The 17,408-nt window shown below is 37.5% G+C and overlaps 7 protein-coding genes across 7 annotated transcripts; 4 read left to right on the forward strand and 3 right to left on the reverse strand.

Moving 5' to 3' along the window:
* Window positions 1-432: 432 nt before the first annotated feature.
* Window positions 433-2,895, forward strand: LOC119084175 (GRIP and coiled-coil domain-containing protein 1). The gene is made up of 3 exons (XM_037194034.1): window positions 433-694; window positions 757-2,527; window positions 2,591-2,895. The coding sequence occupies exons 1-3, from the start codon at window positions 613-615 to the stop codon at window positions 2,778-2,780; spliced, it is 2,043 nt and encodes a 680-aa protein (XP_037049929.1). The 5' UTR covers window positions 433-612; the 3' UTR covers window positions 2,781-2,895.
* Window positions 2,896-3,065: 170 nt separating this feature from the next.
* On the reverse strand, window positions 3,066-4,070 carry LOC119084176 (methyltransferase-like protein 23). Its single transcript, XM_037194035.1, has 2 exons — window positions 3,854-4,070; window positions 3,066-3,728 (listed from the first exon to the last, which is right to left on the reverse strand). The coding sequence occupies exons 1-2, from the start codon at window positions 3,980-3,982 to the stop codon at window positions 3,138-3,140; spliced, it is 720 nt and encodes a 239-aa protein (XP_037049930.1). The 5' UTR covers window positions 3,983-4,070; the 3' UTR covers window positions 3,066-3,137.
* Window positions 4,071-4,363: 293 nt separating this feature from the next.
* LOC119084444 (dual specificity protein phosphatase 2-like) lies at window positions 4,364-4,807 on the forward strand. Its single transcript, XM_037194425.1, has one exon. It carries the CDS (start codon window positions 4,364-4,366, stop codon window positions 4,805-4,807), a length of 444 nt encoding a protein of 147 aa, XP_037050320.1.
* Window positions 4,808-5,172: 365 nt separating this feature from the next.
* Window positions 5,173-6,780, forward strand: LOC119084501 (protein arginine methyltransferase NDUFAF7 homolog, mitochondrial). The gene is made up of 3 exons (XM_037194520.1): window positions 5,173-5,630; window positions 5,695-6,333; window positions 6,398-6,780. The coding sequence occupies exons 1-3, from the start codon at window positions 5,313-5,315 to the stop codon at window positions 6,740-6,742; spliced, it is 1,302 nt and encodes a 433-aa protein (XP_037050415.1). The 5' UTR covers window positions 5,173-5,312; the 3' UTR covers window positions 6,743-6,780.
* Window positions 6,772-7,345, reverse strand: LOC119084502 (DPH3 homolog). Its single transcript, XM_037194521.1, has 3 exons — window positions 7,137-7,345; window positions 6,990-7,064; window positions 6,772-6,930 (listed from the first exon to the last, which is right to left on the reverse strand). Exons 1-3 carry the CDS (start codon window positions 7,242-7,244, stop codon window positions 6,856-6,858), a joined length of 258 nt encoding a protein of 85 aa, XP_037050416.1. The 5' UTR covers window positions 7,245-7,345; the 3' UTR covers window positions 6,772-6,855.
* A 2,174-nt stretch (window positions 7,346-9,519) lies between these two features.
* LOC119084469 lies at window positions 9,520-10,674 on the forward strand. The gene is made up of 4 exons (XM_037194454.1): window positions 9,520-9,841; window positions 9,897-10,076; window positions 10,143-10,331; window positions 10,387-10,674. Exons 1-4 carry the CDS (start codon window positions 9,629-9,631, stop codon window positions 10,612-10,614), a joined length of 810 nt encoding a protein of 269 aa, XP_037050349.1. The 5' UTR covers window positions 9,520-9,628; the 3' UTR covers window positions 10,615-10,674.
* A 359-nt stretch (window positions 10,675-11,033) lies between these two features.
* Window positions 11,034-12,629, reverse strand: LOC119084111 (vitellogenin-2-like). Its single transcript, XM_037193962.1, has 4 exons — window positions 12,444-12,629; window positions 12,007-12,384; window positions 11,240-11,634; window positions 11,034-11,203 (listed from the first exon to the last, which is right to left on the reverse strand). Exons 1-4 carry the CDS (start codon window positions 12,462-12,464, stop codon window positions 11,098-11,100), a joined length of 900 nt encoding a protein of 299 aa, XP_037049857.1. The 5' UTR covers window positions 12,465-12,629; the 3' UTR covers window positions 11,034-11,097.
* Window positions 12,630-17,408: the final 4,779 nt, after the last annotated feature.

Below are 17,408 nucleotides of genomic sequence, written 5' to 3' on the forward strand. Positions count from 1 at the left end.
CCGCATCGTTTCTATTGTTTGAAAGAACTATCACAAACAGGTAAAGTGTGCGGAACTGGAATGACAGTTATAAAAACTGGAATCACAGTCACTTCGTTTAAGAAAAAGCACGTCGTTTTGTCTCGGTTTTCATTGCGTTTGCGTGACATCTCTCAAAGTAAATCAAGAAAAATGTCCTTACCCCTTACGCAATTATACAAAAATCTACTAAATTTTGGCTGCTCTGAAACTCGCGCCGGCGTTGTTCACAATGATACACATTACCTAATTATCTAAATTTTGGCTTTAGTTTCCAAACAGTTCCGCATTAGTTTTGCGGGTATTTGATAGTTAAACCTTATACAGTGACTGTCAATAGAGTTGAGATGTGAGCAGCAACAATTTACAAAAATTGACATTAGATGGAGCGTTCAGTCGTTCATTAACAAAATTTTCTTTTGTGTTGTGTGTATGTGTTGAACTTTCATTTACGTATTTTCTGTATACAAATATGCCACCTAAGTTTTTCATCCCTCAATCAGCTGAGCTACGTTATTTTCAGTTACATTGATGTCATGTAATTGTATAAATTTGTATGTAAATTGAAGGTGAATCAGCATCGATAAAGAAAATATGGAAAAAACCAATCGTGAACTGGAGTCGCTGGTGAACTCGCAGAACCAGCAAATCAAACGTTACGAAACACGTCTAAAAGGTAATTGGTTAAACATTGACAATCACAACGAGAACGAAATTTTAAACAAATTGTATCCCTAGATGTTGTTGCTGCATATAAGGGACTGCTGAAAGAAAAGGAGGCCTTAGAAGCTAGTTTGTCAGCGCTTAATGTACCCAATGAGAAATCGACTCTAAATGATCCCGATAAGTCTGAGGCTTCTTCTTCGGATGCACCGGATCAAACTTCATCATCTGCAGACAATGAACTCAAAGTTCAAATAGGAACGCTAATGAATTCACTGGCCACACTGTCAGCCGAAAAATCTCGCATGGAAGCGTCATTTCAGGCCGATAAAAAGCATATGCGACAAGAGTTGCAGGCCAAAGACAAAGCAATCAAGGATCTGAATGAGAAGGTGAAAGCGATTTCAGTGCAGCATGGAACTGACTTGGAAAAGGCAAAATCCAAATTGATTGTCGAGCGTCACGAACGCGAGAAGGAAGTGAATGACCATATGCTTATGGTGAGGGAATTGCAGAAATTATTGTCTGATGAGAGGCATTTGAAAGATAATTTAGACATGCAGTTGAATGATTTGAAAATGCAATTCTCTAAGAGCGATTTCAGTGACGGTAAAGTGAAAGAATTGACCATGGAATTGGAGCAGGCGAAAAGGAAACTGAAGGAAATGAAAAATCTGCTGAGAAACCAAAATTCTGCTGCAAATTCGGACAACTTGGGTAATGTGAAGCAAATGCAGAGTGAGGTGCAGTCGATGAAGCAACAGCACATGGTACATCTGAAGAACGAACAGAGACGTGCTAATCTTGCTGAAGAAGTTAACAGAAAAATGTCTGCAGTTCACGAAGAGAAAGTAGCTTTATTGGAAGAACGCCTGGCCGAACTATCATCAACAGTTGGTTCGTACGACCGACTGAGACAAATCGATCAAGAGAACATTTTCAAGTTAAAGGAAAAAATCGCTCAGTTTGAACTTAACAACGTCCGAGACGATGACGACAATGATCGTACCACCACCAAAAATCCAATTAGAGAACTCAATGTCGAGCTGTTGATGGAGGAGATGCTTCATTTGAAAAAGGTTTTGTTAGTCGAAAATGCTAAGCTGGAATGTCCTCAGGATTTGTCGAAAATATTTTCGAATGCCGACGATCACACTGAATGCATGGATGAGCATAGGAAAATCGTTGACGCATACGCCTGTTGCAAAAGGGAATTAGAAACAGCACTCAGCACATCGCTCGTCGAACGGAACCATATAAAAACTCTGCAGGATAAAATCCAAGTGTTGAACCGAAACATTGACGAACAAGAGGAGGAACTGAAACGTAAAGCAACTGAGTACGCGAATGAAATCCGATCGGAGAGAAAGAAATGGAAGGAAACGAATTCGCTGGCCGAAATGGACTATCGGGGAAAGTTGGCTCAATTGGAACAACAGTTGCAAAAACAGCGGGAACGCTCTCTGGTGCTATTAGAAGAAAAGGAGCAAGAAATCAAAGCTCTGAAGACATCGTTTGAAGTTCTAATCCCAAGCATTACAAACGTTCATGCCATCGGCACCGATGACACAGAAAATGGTATTTCCGAGAAGCTGCCCGCTAAATACAATTCGTCCCACTTAAATTCCATCTTAAGTACACCATCCGGATCAGCAACCAATCATTCCAGCGAATATCACATGCTGCACTATGTGCACGAGTTGTCCAGAAAAGAGGTGGAGATAACGTCGTTGAGGAAAGCCAAACATTTAGCGGAATCGTCGCTGAGACAGGCGTTACAAGATAAAGTAACACAACAGCAGGACCTACACGATCGGATTATGAATTTGGAAGAGAACATTGATCGGTGAGTTGAACAGATTTTACGGTTACTGTGACGGTGTCAGTCAATTGAACTCTTTTCTTACAGCCTGGAGCGGTGCAAGTCAAGGGAAGGTGCCAATTTAGAGTATTTGAAGAATGTGTTTCTCAGCTTCTTGGTATCGAATGACATAGAGAGTCGTAGGCATATGGTGAATGCAATCGGAGCAGTATTAAAGTTTAGTCCAACAGAAGTGCAAACCATCAACAACTACTTCAGCAAAAGGGATAAAAAATAGCATTCGAGGACAGCAGCTCGTTAAGTTTTTCTACTTTTATTGGGCTATTGGCTATTGTGTGTTGTTGTTCATGTAAAGTTAAATTGTCTAATAAAAATTACGGTTCGTTTGATGGCTCTAAAGTGATTGCTCTTCCGTGCAAAGTGTGAACTTTCTGCAACACAGTGTCCCTAACTTCATTCAAACTGAAGGTAACAAATCCATAGCCACGACTCATTCCGGTCTGTTTGTCCCACGCAACACTAGCCGAACTGACGTGACCAAATGTCGAAAAATATTCCTTCAGCTGTCCACTGCTAACGGTCCACGGTAGATTCCGAACAAACAATTTTTGGGCTATCTTTGTCGCCGACATGGTCAGCTCTTCGTTATCTCCAGCAATTGAATGGTATGACTGCCCAACAAATCGTTCAAATCGAGACCCGATTCCCGGCCGATCGGATCGACGTTTATATTCACAGCACTTAAGTTCCACTTCTTCAGCAGCGCCTCAATGGACCAGTCGGAGCTGCGAACCTGATACGAAAAGATGAATTTCGCCGATGGATTTCTGTCCAACAAAAACGAAATGGTCGCCAGAATATCTTCGAATACGCTCGGATCGTAGAAACAGTCAGACGCGATTATGTAATCGATGGGACCCAATGTGAAAATATTGTTTTGAAGCACACCCCACGACAAGCCGATCACGTCGATATCTTTGCCCGGTTGTAAATTGTTCAGCAAACACGAATTGCGGATGTTATGCAGTGTTTTCGGTAGAGTGCAACTATCGCTCAGTGTGACATGAGCACCACATTTAGCAGCTAAAATTCCAGGCAATGCGGTTCCACAACCGATTTCCAATATTTTCAAGTTCGGCAAAGCTTTCCTTCGGTCCCACAGAAACCAAGCGAGCAGTGGAGCACAACGCCACGTAAATAATGAGTAGCCGGCAGACTTTTCTTTCTGAAAAACGATTTCGATTTTTGTTGATTTTCTTTTCTTCTCTTGTCGAAATGTCAAAATAATGCAACAAGCGGCGAATGCCAAACAAATGTTCGTGTAACGTCTGGACCGTCTGGACTACATACCTCGGGTATCAAAATTTCCAATTCCTCTTTCGAATTGCTGTTGCTGTTTTGTGAACTTGTGTAGAAGGTGTACTTTTTGATTTGTTGGGTGGAATTCTCATCATTCATTGTAAATCGTTCGAACGTCATTTGAATACAAAAGGATTTCTTCTGTAAAAATATGGTCGGGTTATGTGTTATGGGCCTAGACTTTTGTGACCATATAACCAACGACCACAAAGATTCAGAAATTCATTGAGGAGACCTCTCCGTACGGAGGCAAACATACAAATTTGTTTCGTACCGATCATAATAGACAAGTGACTACACATTACGAGTTTAATTTTTTTTTTAATTTTCCTTATCTCACCGCGTTAATCGCTGGTGAAATACGATTGTCAAGTGTCTGCGGTTGAGTTAGTCATGTTTGTGAAATCGACGAAACATTTCGATAACCTAAAGAGTGAATTTCGCTACGTATAATACGAGAAACGAGAAGCCTAAACTTTGAATGGTCAAAAAGCCATAATTATGTCGTCTGGTGATATCAGTGAAATTTACGGTAATCTCTTTCTCGGCTCCGCCAAAGCATCCAAATCACTTAATCTGCTAACAACGCACGGCATAACGCATATAGTGAACATAGCCGGTCGTCAACATTTTTCCGACCAATTCGTATACAAACGCGTCCATTTCGAAGACGTTGAAGAGTTTGACGAGGTGGACAAATTACGAGAAATATTTTCATGGCTGGACGCAGTGCTGGCTGATACGAAATCGAAGGTGTTGGTTCATTGTATGGGTGGAATATCCCGTTCGGCTTCGGTAGTTTGCGGCTATTTGGTGTGGTCGAAGAAATTCAAATTAGATGAATCCGTTGCGTTTGTAAAAAGTCGTAGACCGCAAATACGACCTCGGCAATTGGAGGCTGTTAGACGAATCGAGGTGGAAGTGCAGAACAGTGAGAATAATTGATTGTCAATTGGAGCCGTAAGTGAGACTTAGAATTTAAATTTGGGAGTAAACTAGTGGCAACAAGTCAACAAAAATGAGAATTTGACAATTTTCCACTGCACTACACTTTTCACATCCCACTTACTGCGTGAATAGTCGCGAGGTCAATCGATAACTTTCCTTTTGTAAGAATTTTTTGTGCAAAATAAATGACGAAGTTGCTCGACCGACTTTTATAAAATTCCGCTTTTCCTTTGAAGACGGTGGGTCGAATTATGTTAAGCAATAATCCAACCAGAAAATTTTTAATTTAAACTGTTCGGCGCTCAGACTGCACCAGCATCATAAGTTGAGTCCATTTAGCTACACTAAATGCAGAAGAATTCCGAACACAGTTTAGGTTATAATCAAACATCATAAAATAGCGGTATCAGAGCTGGTTAGTGACTATTCGTCCCAAAGTTTTATTACTAAAATCAACAATCTACAGCAAACTTGAGCCCGTCTAAATCCAGTCATTAGAAGTATGAACAAGCAACTATTGTCCAAGTTCTGTTTGTACAATCAATCATTTCGTCAATTTTCGTACAAACCAATTAAAAGACCGTCCCTAAGCCAATTGAAGGATCCGCAAGACAAATCTAGCAATGGCCACTGTCTTAAAGCGCCAACGTTACATGAATGTTTAGTAGCGAAAATCAAGGCCGTGGGTCCACTTCCTGTGGCTGAATACATGAAAGAAGCTCTTACGAATCCGAATGGCGGATACTACATGAGCAAGGATGTTCTCGGCCAGAAGGGTGATTTCATTACGTCACCGGAAATTGGTCAAATATTTGGTGAGGTGAATTGACCAACAAAATCTACTCGTTTCGATCGTGAAATTCATCGTCTGTTGCACCTTTCAGTTGGTTGCAGTTTGGCTGTATTCAGAATGGCAAAAAATCGGTTCCCCGAAGCCATTCCAAATAATCGAATTGGGACCGGGACGCGGTACATTGATTCAAGACGTTATCCGGTCACTTAGTCAATTCGGTCTATCCGAATGTATTTCGGTGCATTTGGTGGAAGTCAGTCCGTATTTGAGTCAACTGCAAGCTAGACGGTTATGCTGCCAATATCGAAATAATGAGCCAACTGCCGACGAACGCCATTACTGCCGCGGCGAAACATTGTCCGGCATTCCGATTTTGTGGTACAAGAAAGTCGAAGATGTTCCGAATCATTTTTCAATTGTCCTGGCCCATGAGTTTTTCGACGCACTGCCAATCCATAAATTTCAAAGGACTGACGGCAAATGGCGGGAAATTTTGGTAGATTATGACGCAAAAGCGGAAAAATATCAGTTGGTTGTCGCTCGGAAGGAAACGCCGATGTTGAAGTTATTTTTGGCTAATTTGGATTCGAAGGAACAGAGAGAGCACATTGAGTATTCGGTATTAGGCCATCAAATTCTGGAGCATTTGAGTATGCGATTAGAAGAGCATGGAGGATTCGGCCTCATAATGGATTATGGTCACAACGGCAACAAAGGTGATACGTTTCGAGTGAGTAGATGATTGTCCAATAGTTTGCTGTGACTGCACGTTACACAATATTGAACGATTCTAGGGATTCAAAGAACATCAATTGCACGATCCTTTGATCGAACCCGGCTCGGCGGATCTGACAGCGGATGTTGATTTCAAGCAAGTGAAGCAAATGGTCGAAAAGGATGATAGACTAATAACGTTCGGTCCGGTGGAACAGCGTGTTTTTCTGAAGAAACTCGGAGGAGACGTTCGTCTTGATCGACTTTTGAAGTCTGCCGTTCCGAATGTACGAAGTCAAATACAGAGTGGCTACGATATGCTAACCGATCCCAAGGAGATGGGCTCTCGTTTTAAGTTTTTCTCAATATTTCCTAGCGTTTTAACTGATCATTTACGTAAATATCCGGCGATTGGTTTTGATTGAATTTACTAGTCCCACAATTAGAGGCGTCGTTTTTAAAACAAAATTTGTTTTTCTATATTACTTAACATGTGAAGTGTACAGGATAAAATCATCAAATGACCGGTTGGAACCAATCAATTGCTCTCAATGTTGAGTTCTTTCAGTTTTTCGTTCAACACCACTTCGTCCTCTTCTGCCTTGAACATTTCCTAAAATTCACACAATCAAGATCGACGTCCCGTTCAATTAATATGAATAAATCACCTACCGGATCATATATAACTTTGATAACCAACGAACAGCTCGGACAGGTAGCAATTTCTTCGCCAGCAATCAGGTCCTCCTAAGGGACATCGATCGGCAAAGAAACTCATCGTCAAAATATAACCTTCAACGTTGAACATATACGTTTTACCTTCGTCACTTCGAATCTATCGCCGCAAGGACATGGATAGTAGTATATATCCTCTTCTTCGTCGTACTCAAAATCCTCAATTTCAACTTCGTCGTGGTATATACTCATCTTCGAGCATTGCTAAATCGCAAAATTATAATTGACTCACGGAATTTATTTTTGTTGTTCTATGAGACTCACATTGTTTTTTGTGATGATTTTTGACAGTTGAATTGTCAATCAGTGTACGAAAACAAAAATTTATGTTACATGACCTTGTGGGCCATACAGCAACGTTGAATCGCCCTTTACGATTTTTTTTTGTGAATTTCTTCTCCCTCACATCATAGAGTAAGAGTACCACTCCAGTACCTCTCAAAATTTATTTTTCTTTTGTTGAGTAAAATAGCGTACCTATCTATGAAATTACAATGAAAAATACAAGGCTGTAAAGTTTGTGGAGGTCACGCAGATACAGATACGCGGGTTGAAGATGAAATGGCGGATTTCATACAAAAATTCACCTCCTGTGACGATTCTTGTCGCTTTGACCACAATATACACAAATTCGCAAGAACACATGGTTCCAAAGTTTCGGGTGAATATAGTTTTTACAATGTTGGACACAAGTTAAATTGACTTTGATAGGTTGTAACACATGCCAAAACACAATACTAAACAACACAGATCCAACAACATTATCACGCCAAACATCACGGATGCAACATAACAAATCTTATATTCACCCGAAACTTTGGATCCGTATTACTTGATATTCCCTGAGGATTTGCGTTATCTTCAGTATGCATATTTACCTTAGCTGTGACGATGTGGTGATTTTTTTTATATGTAAAATCTTCAGAAGTGGTGTGTTCTCGGGCTTACCTTTGTATCCATTTTGCATCATGGCTGTAATACTTTGGGAAGGTCACGCATATGCAGATACGCGGGTAACACACCACGTTTCATACAAAAAATTCACCACGCCATACAAATTCAATTTTGGTGAATTTGTTTGTATGGAAAATGTGTGTTCCCGCGTATCTAATAAAATTGCGATCTGCGTGATCTACCCAAAGTATACAGCCTTGATAAGAGCCTACTTTCGAGAAAATATTTTTTTACTTTACTAGTGAGGTGAAGCCCTCGGATACTTTTACTCATCTGGATACGAGATATCAAATTACTTCACTGGTATAGTAATGTACTATTATCACATACGCGCGGTAAAAATTACACTTCAGGTCTATGTTGTTGTCTCGTTTTCGCTTATGTGATAAAATAGAGTACACACTTGTCACTCACTATCAGTCTCGGCAAGCCTCGACTTCTTCGTGACAAGTGTGTAATATGTATTATCTGCCTAGAACAAAAATCTCGCATTTTTTCCGCTAGAGCAAATTTGTTTGTCTCGATATATCTGTCCTTGGCAGATAAAATACCGCATGGACCTTTGTCTAAAATGTTTATTTTGACGATTTGGATTATGTACATCCAACTTCCAAATCGACAAAATAAACATTTTAGATAGAGGTGCATAATCTCCTATTACATGCTACAGCGTCGAAAACCGTACTTTCGACGCCCTTAGCATGTAATAAATACTGCACACGGGAAATAATTTGGTATCTCGTTTCTTGTATCACGATAAGTAAAAGTACCTCGGGCTGGTATGATAATCTCGTAATTTTTTTAAAACTTCTTAATTTTCTGGAATTTTCTTGTTTTCTTCTCTGTTTTGGGTAAACTTTTGAGGATTTGTACACTGAGTACTAGTAAATTGTTAACCATCCATGCATGTTATTTAATTATACTTCGATCATGCTTCAAATTTCGAAAATGGAATCGGGGAAAACAACAGCAAAACCAACTAAAAAGAAGACTTAAAACACACTCTAAGATAGAGGGTATTCCCCGAGGGGTAATCACTGATTTACTAGCTCAGTAAATCATGGTAAATCACAGTAAATCACAGTAAATCAAGTAAATCAAAAATGAAGTTTCTACTAAATTTGAATCTATTTACTTCAATTTGTATTAGTTCATGAAATTCATCCTATATGTTTACGGCCACGATACTTCGAAATGTCGAAATTTTCAAAAATTTTTCAAAATTTTTTGTGATTTACCGTGATTAACTTGATTTACTGATTTGCTAGTGATTACCCCCTTGGTATTCCCCGTAAGTAAAGTACATACGATAAAAATTCAAATAAGAATGGAAAGGGAGAAAGGTCTAACTAACGTAGAGTTGTATCAGCGACGCCGCAAATTAGGTAAATTTTGATTTTTTTTCTTGAGTTTTTGTTCATTTTCATGAAAAACTCTCTGATTGAAACTCATCCCAAGCAACAGCCTACAGGAAGTTGAAGGTCAACATGAAACTGGTCGTCGATAAGCAACCCGTTTTGACCGTTTACTTTCTTCAAATCAATTTTAAACGCAATGCAACGATAGAGTTTAAATAAAAAAACACAAATTGAAATTCGAAGTACTGCAGATGCGTGGAAAATATGGAATCAATAGGTACTCCAATCAAAACGAAGACCGAAGTTATTCCATTCTTCCCATCGAATCTACATGAAAAGCAGGGAAAAGTATCGGTTTGGTGGTTTGAACGAAACTTTTCTCAATCGTTTTATGGAACCTTTGCGTCACGACAGTGCAATTCCTGTATGCTGATTATGCTGTTGGTCGCATCCAGAATTCGGATATACAATATTAAGGTGTGGGACTAAAGTACAGAACGAAGCTACTGCAATCGAAACCAATTTTTTTTAGATGAAGGCTGTTCAGGATCAGCTACCATTTGATTTAATTTCGGTGTTTGCCGAGTCCATTTTAGACGGAAATAAGATTTACTGCACTATGAGTAACGCAAAGAAGTTACGGGATATTAATTTCAGTGTACCGGATGCTATATGTGCCGTTGGAAAGTACTTAAGGGGCTTAAACGAATGGGTAGATTAGGAAACATTGAATAACCGCCATAAGTGATTTGTATAACCATTCGTGTATTTCTGATAGTTTTACGCTTCGATTCAAGTTTTGAATTTCGATGATGGAATCAGAGAAAGCATTTTTTCTGGACTGACTGAAGGATACAACCGATGGAAAGGATGTACTGCAACTACAAAAACTGAAAATTATCTGTTCGCGTTATTGATTGCTTCAAAACGATCGGTACTGTTCGTATTCGAAGAAAAATCGTCGACGGTAAAAATGAAACAAACAACTTTTTCCAATGAAAACTATACTACATTGTGTGCAGGTGACCGTCCTTGACTCGCATGAACATCTGGGTGTCTACGGAAGCATTGTTGTACAAACGGATATAAAGAATTTGCTCGGCTTATGCCAATCTATCGAAAGAATGTTTGTGGATGTTTCTGAATCGTGTCCCTATCGAATGGAGCTATCATTTCTTGAATGCAATGAAGAGAATCCACTGGTTTACATCAGAAAATTTATACCATTTGCATCGTCGATTGCTTATTAAGATACTGCATCCGTAGTACATTGTCCATAGAAAATATATTCGAAAAAATAGAAATAATAGTTATTTACGTATCTGTTGTTGACGGTATATTTAAGGCAATTTCGCAAGTTGTAGGCCGAACGAAGTGAGGGCGACAAGCAAAATTGCTTAAAATAAACCGTCCACTGAGGGCCTAAATTACGAGAAAAATTCCTAAGGAATTTGAAGGACGTACACGCGTGAACAAAAAATTCAGTGTGTGTATTACATAACTAGGGATGAAAAGTTCCCTTTAATGATAACAACACGCATGCAAACAAAGACGTGACTCCAAAAACTAAGAAAATGCTTCTATACGTACCCGTAGCCTACCTCTATGTACCTATACCTACCACATTTGGATTGACGGATTAAAATTAGTAAGTGGGACAAAGGTTTTTCGCAATTTCTTTATTATCCTTGGTATACACAAAGTAGCATCAAGAACAATCACGCTACACGATTTTACTCGCATTGATTACGTTCTCTGCTTCCATGTCGCCTCCTTTCATGCGAGCGGTTGCGCTGGTGGTGACGATGATGATGACGATGTCTTTCTTTTGAACGATTTTGCAATCTTTCTATTATACGATCACGAATCTTTTTTCTATTCTTGCATTTCTTCTTCTTTTCTTTTGAACCGGAACTTGAATCCGAACTTGAACTCGAATCTTCTTCAGAACTTTTCGGTTTTTTTGTTGTACGAAGAGAACATGGTGACGTACTTTCGGAACCTTTTTTAGAACTACCGCGTTGACAATTGCTACTGGCCGTTGTCGATGACATTTCCGGTTTCTTTTCCATTGATTGATCGCTCGGTGTGGTGGTAGTGGTTCGTTTGGTAGTTGACGACATTTCCATTGATTCGTCATTGGCCGGAGTCGTGCGAGTGGTTCGTCGGGTCGTCGAAGACATTTCCTGTGAATTTTCCTTGGATTCATCGTTGGCAGGGGTAGTACGAGTGGTTCGTCGAGTAGTCGAAGACATTTCCGGTGAATTTTCCTTCGATTCATCGTTGGCAGGGGTCGTCGTACGAGTGGTTCGTCGAGTAGTCGAAGACATGTCCTGTGCACTTTCCTTGGATTCATCATCGGCAGGGGTCGTCGTACGAGTGGTTCGTCGAGTAGTCGAAGACATTTCTTGCGAATTTTCTTTTGATTCATCGTTGACAGGGGTTGTACGAGTAGTTCGACGAGTAGTTGAAGACGTTTCCGGTGAATTTTCTTTGGATTCATCATTGGCAGGGGTCGTCGTCCGAGTGGTTCGTCGAGTAGTCGAAGACATGTCCTGTGAATTTTCCTCGGATTCATCATTGGCAGGGGTCGTCGTACGAGTGGTTCGCCGAGTAGTCGAAGACATTTCCGGTGAACTTTCCATTGATTCTTCTTTTGGGGTAGTACTTGTAGTAGTCCGTCTGTTTGGACGATTCTTTATTGAACTGTCCTGACGTTTTACTCGTTTGATAGGATTCCAATTGATTTGCTTAAATTTTGATGCGGAAAGTTCTTTCGTAGAATCGATGTTTTGTAATGTTTTTATGTCCAACAAACTATTTAACACAAATGGACCATTGCCCCCTTTGACCTTGTACATGGCTTTCTGTATATCTTTGAGTGATAAACTGTTGTATTCTTCAGACTCATAATCGTATTCTGAGTCGAAATCTTCTTCAAAAGGCAAAATCTTGCGTTGAGTAGGCAACGTATAAGCTATACTCACTAGCGATACCGCTAGGAACAATGTGCAAATTGCCTGCAAAATGAAATTGTCTTCTTAAACGATCCAGAATAGAATTAAAGACCCAGACTTACCCTATTATTTCGTGTGACCATTATCGAAGTTAGATTCACAATGAATTGTTGGAAATAATTGGTTCTCCAATTTTGTTCAACAAATTTACAGATTTAACTATTAACAAGGTCAGAAATAGTGCCAAAACTTGTCGTTTACAAATATCAAGAAAATTAAGCAAACATAATCCGCTCATACATATCATTAATAAAAGTGGTAAAAAATTAGAGAATATTTACTTTAGCATAATATCCATCAATATCCATATATATTACCATCAAATCAAATTTATTTAAGGTGGATCGGTTTTTAGGTTTTATTTAAAGATAGAATCTAACTCTCTGCGACGCACTTAGGGGTCATACGTCATTTATGAATGACCCCTTAGGCGTAAAGATGAAGTACCAGTAAATTTTCCATTTTTATAATGAGATGCTGTAAGCTCCGAACCTCGCATTTTAGTCGAACAGAGTCAAATTAATGTTCAAAATCCAAAACGTAAAATTTACCAACTTAAAGTCTGGTTATATTGCAAGAATGGTAGATGATTGCAGTTGAAAAATAAAAATCTATTCAGGGGATCAGAACGGTTAATTCGTCAGTAGGTAATAGAAAATTCTGAATCGATCCGCACTAACATTCAAATTTTTTGATTGGGAATACCCAAAAAAAGTAAACAGATCGTGTGTGTGCGAAACTTTTTGAAATATTTGCGCATGTGTTCCATATGTTGACTCTCGTTCTCGTCTTGACTGGTTATTCTGCTAACGATAAAAGTGAAGAGTGGTAGCCATGCATGGATGTTGAAGATTTTTTGTTTAGTTTAATGGGAAATAATAAAACAGACTTGCTAAACTTTCCGCTTAATGATATCTATATTTTCTCAGGCAAAGTCAGTGTCAGTGACCGGCTTAAGTTTAAAGATCAAAATCAGCAATTTTCATCTAAAATCAGCATGATTTTGAATCTGTAGCTGTAAATAGATATTTTCGAGAGCTATGGAAAGGGTTATCTAAATGGATGGGGTGTCTCACGTACTAGCCTTCCAGTTGCGATTCAACTTTCCATATGGAATTTTTCGCATTCGGCGAATCGCAATTTGAACATATTTCGTCTACTTTCGCTTTATTAGATAGGTATTGATTGTGCCAATCAGGGAAAAAAAAAGTTTATGAAATTACGTTCACCGTAGCGTGAGCTGGGTCTCTTGGAGTGAGCTCTCATCCGGCTACTCGGCCGTACAGTGAACGTAGTATTTTGTCAATATCTCGAGTAAATTTTGACCCAATTTCATGAGTTTTTTTTGTTGAAAGGTATTAACGAATGTAAAGCGTCAGTACCACTTCCGGTCTCCTAACAAAATGGCTGTCGGCGGCCATATTGGATTTTAGTAAAAGTGATAAATCTTTGGAAAAATGGTACTTATATGGTTTCTGTTAACGTAGAAGTAATTGGTTATGTGTGTGGGGGTGGGGTGTTTCAGGCATTCCATATGTGGACATATATATTTAACTATATACAGCTATATTGAGCTATATACAGGCATATAGAGCTATATAATAGCATATTACTCTGTGAAATGTTTATTTATAGGTAAATATAGACCTATATACCGCTATATTTACCTGTAAATATAGCGGTATATAGTTGTTTAAATAGGAATTTATGAAAGTTGACTTCGTACGGGGCTGTATATATTGCCTCTGGTAATTTATTTGTACATGATAACAAGGCAAATAGTGGATAATGTAAGTGATATTAAAGGGCAAAAAGCTTTCTAGCTCTTTCGAATTGACTTCGTCACACTAGAGCTAAATACAAGCTAAATGTTTTTGTAATCACTTTGAAACTGAAATAAATGAAATGAAATGAAATGAAGAAAATGAAGTAAGACAAATGAAGAGTTCTACATTAAAGGCCTTTGATACGAATAGGTGTTTCGCACGGGTCGGCGTTAGCTATGTTTTTTTTCGGAATTTTGAAAATTAAATTTACCAAAAAAATAAAGCTTGATTGAAACAGCTGGATCTGGATACCAAGAATCAAAAGTCAAATCACAATTTTTTCGTCAATCAATTTAATAGTTTTGCAATTTTATAGATTTTGTTTGATAATTTAAGTTATTTTATTAATAAATTTTGTTTTTTTTTAGAATTTAAATACATTCTACATAATTAAATTAAATTAATTTCATTTTTTTTGTTTGTTTTTATATTCCGACTTTATACATATCGTGGATCTACAAATTTTTGTTATTTTCTTTAATTTGAATTTCGATTAAATTACTTTATTGGTTTACTTTTGTTAATTTTTTTGATGTTTCACTTCATACATCGATTCTCTTTAATAAAAAATCAGTCTAATTTATCTTAAGGCAACGATGAGAGCATCTCAATTTTATATTTTATTTCAATTTCAACATTATGTCTAATAGAGTGCCTCGATTTTTAACTATTTTAAAATCCACATCCTGTCCCATTTGGAGCTTTCCAAAACAAATCTTTCAATAATTTTTTGTTTCGGTTAATTTCTAGTTGTAATTTCCTTCACCTGTCCAATGGCACCACAGTGTGGTGACCACACATGACTTTGTAAAAGACAAAAAATGTGTTTTTCTCAGCAAACATGTCTACTACAGGTTTAATAGAAAAATCCAGTACATTGGAAAGATGCAGGAATCGAACGCTGCATCGAGAAGAGTAGTAGAAAAAGTATATTTTTAATTCTTTACTTCTTCCGTAATTTGCTTAAGGAACTTAACGACAAATTGAAGCAAAAGAATTATTTTCTAGGCTTGGATTATTTACAAGAACATCCAACTTTTGTGTTTTTGTGTTTTCGTTAAGCTAGACTTAGGTTCTTAGAAAAATAGCAAACTTTCCAGAAGTTAACAGATCGCGAATTTCTCAGACACTTGGTTTATGAAAATCTAACTTGACGAAAGTTTTTTTAGTTTTCGTTAAGTTAGATTTTTCTTAGAAAAATCCCAAGCGTCTCAGACGTTTTGTCAGGCTGCACCCTGAAAATTCATTTGAAACTGAAAACTGAAAAATTAAGTGAAAAGAAAAAGTGATGAGAAAGATTCGGGGACTATTTTTGGTAAACATTTACTTCAATTTTCTACATTTTCCTTTTCTTAATTTTGCAAATTTTGTAAAAATTTGGAAAGGTGAAGTAAAATTCGGGAAAACGTTTTGTCCCTGGAAAGATTAGATCTGACAAGCTGTAAATAGCACTGGAAATGGATGTTAAAGTGGTTAACATCGGTACACCCTAAGGTCTATTTACTAATCGATCTACTTTAGTTTGAAGACTATAATCGATTTTTTTTTGTTGTGTTTATTTTGTAGTTTATTTACACTTTTTTATTGAATTAATTTTTTACTATAAAAAATTATTGTTTTTTAATGTTAAAAACGTTTTTTTTTAGGTTTTTTGTTTTATTAAAAAAGGTTTTGCTTTAATCAAGTTGATGGTCGCAATTATTTTTTTATGAAATTTGTGACGGAAGATTAATTTTTCTTTCATATAATGTTTCTTATTTTCTCTCTTTGTTTTCTTTTTTTTGAAGTGATCTTTCCTTTTATATATCATTTGATTTAGCTAAAAAAAATGTTTCCTATTTATAATTATTTTCGTTATGTACAAGTATAAAAAACGAGATAAAAAAATTTCCCTATTTAAAAAGTATTACAAAAAAAAATATTTCAAAAAATTTGACAAACAAAAAATTATTTATCACAAAAATCAAACAAACAACAAAAGCAAATCGGCAAAGAAACATTCACGCATAATACACCAAAAATTAAAACAAGAAAATTTCGAAAAATCAGACTCATATTGCGGATAAAAGTTTTTCCATCCACATTCAATTGGAGATTGTAACGGTAACAAGCAACTACAACAGCAAAAAATTACTCAACAAGTGACCGATTTATGAAAATATAAAATTAAAAAGTTTAACGAAAGTATGACGATGCATTCAACGAATGTGATTTAAATGTAAGATTAAGCCATCTGGACGAAGTTTATAGTTAGAAGAGTTAGGGTAAGCACACAGTACATACACCATTGCTGTTGTGCATGTTGATTTTTTTTAGAGTATTACAGAAAATTAGCCGATACGAGTCGTAAATCAACATAAGATAGTTTAGTGATAGTGATGAGAAGAATGAGATGAAGTAACGCACTCCAAGAACAGGCAAAAGAACCGAATTTAAATAAGTTGCCTCCACGACGCAGTGGTCCAAAATTCTGATATAAATTCAGTTTTGTTGGTATAAGCCACTGCATTACGGACTTTCCATACAAAAATAAGAGGTCAAATGACAGTTAACAGAATCGGTTCCTTTGCCTGTTCTTGCAGTGCGTTGAATGAACACTTCCGATTGTCTATCCAAATCCATTTCATTTGCTGCGCTGAATGTAAAAGATGAATTGAAAAAATTGAATCGACTGTTTTGAGAAAAGCTTAAACGAGAGCTTTATGCGAAGGGCTAAATGGACACAAAGCATGTTCCTGCGGATGTTTTTATACAAACATTTGAGCGAGTCGCTTTTCTATCTGTCATCTGTCAATCAGAAAAGAGGATGAGAACGATAAGAACCATATGAAAGTTTTTGGGAATGTCTTGACTGGATCTTCGTATTTGTTAAAAGGGATCACTGATACACCCGGGTGCAAATAGTGTCAGTATGACTGTTACAAATATTATTTGCACTCAGGTTTAGACAGTCGCATTACGTATGTTGTTTTAGCGTCCTGTCACACTCGGGTGCAAAAACATTTACAATAGTACTGCAACCGTTTGCACTCCATTTGGAAATATATATTTTAGTCCCAAGGACAGAAAAGTTCAAAAGTCTAGTTTTCACATAAAGTTTGTCGATCCAAGGCAAAGTCGAGATCAATAACCACGTGAAATCGTGCCGAGGGCACCGAAAAAATGCTTTATTGATGAAATGAACGGTTTTCTGTGGAGAAG

The sequence above is a fragment of the Bradysia coprophila genome, unplaced genomic scaffold, assembly GCF_014529535.1.
Source record: "Bradysia coprophila strain Holo2 unplaced genomic scaffold, BU_Bcop_v1 contig_732, whole genome shotgun sequence".
NCBI lineage: Eukaryota > Metazoa > Arthropoda > Insecta > Diptera > Sciaridae > Bradysia > Bradysia coprophila.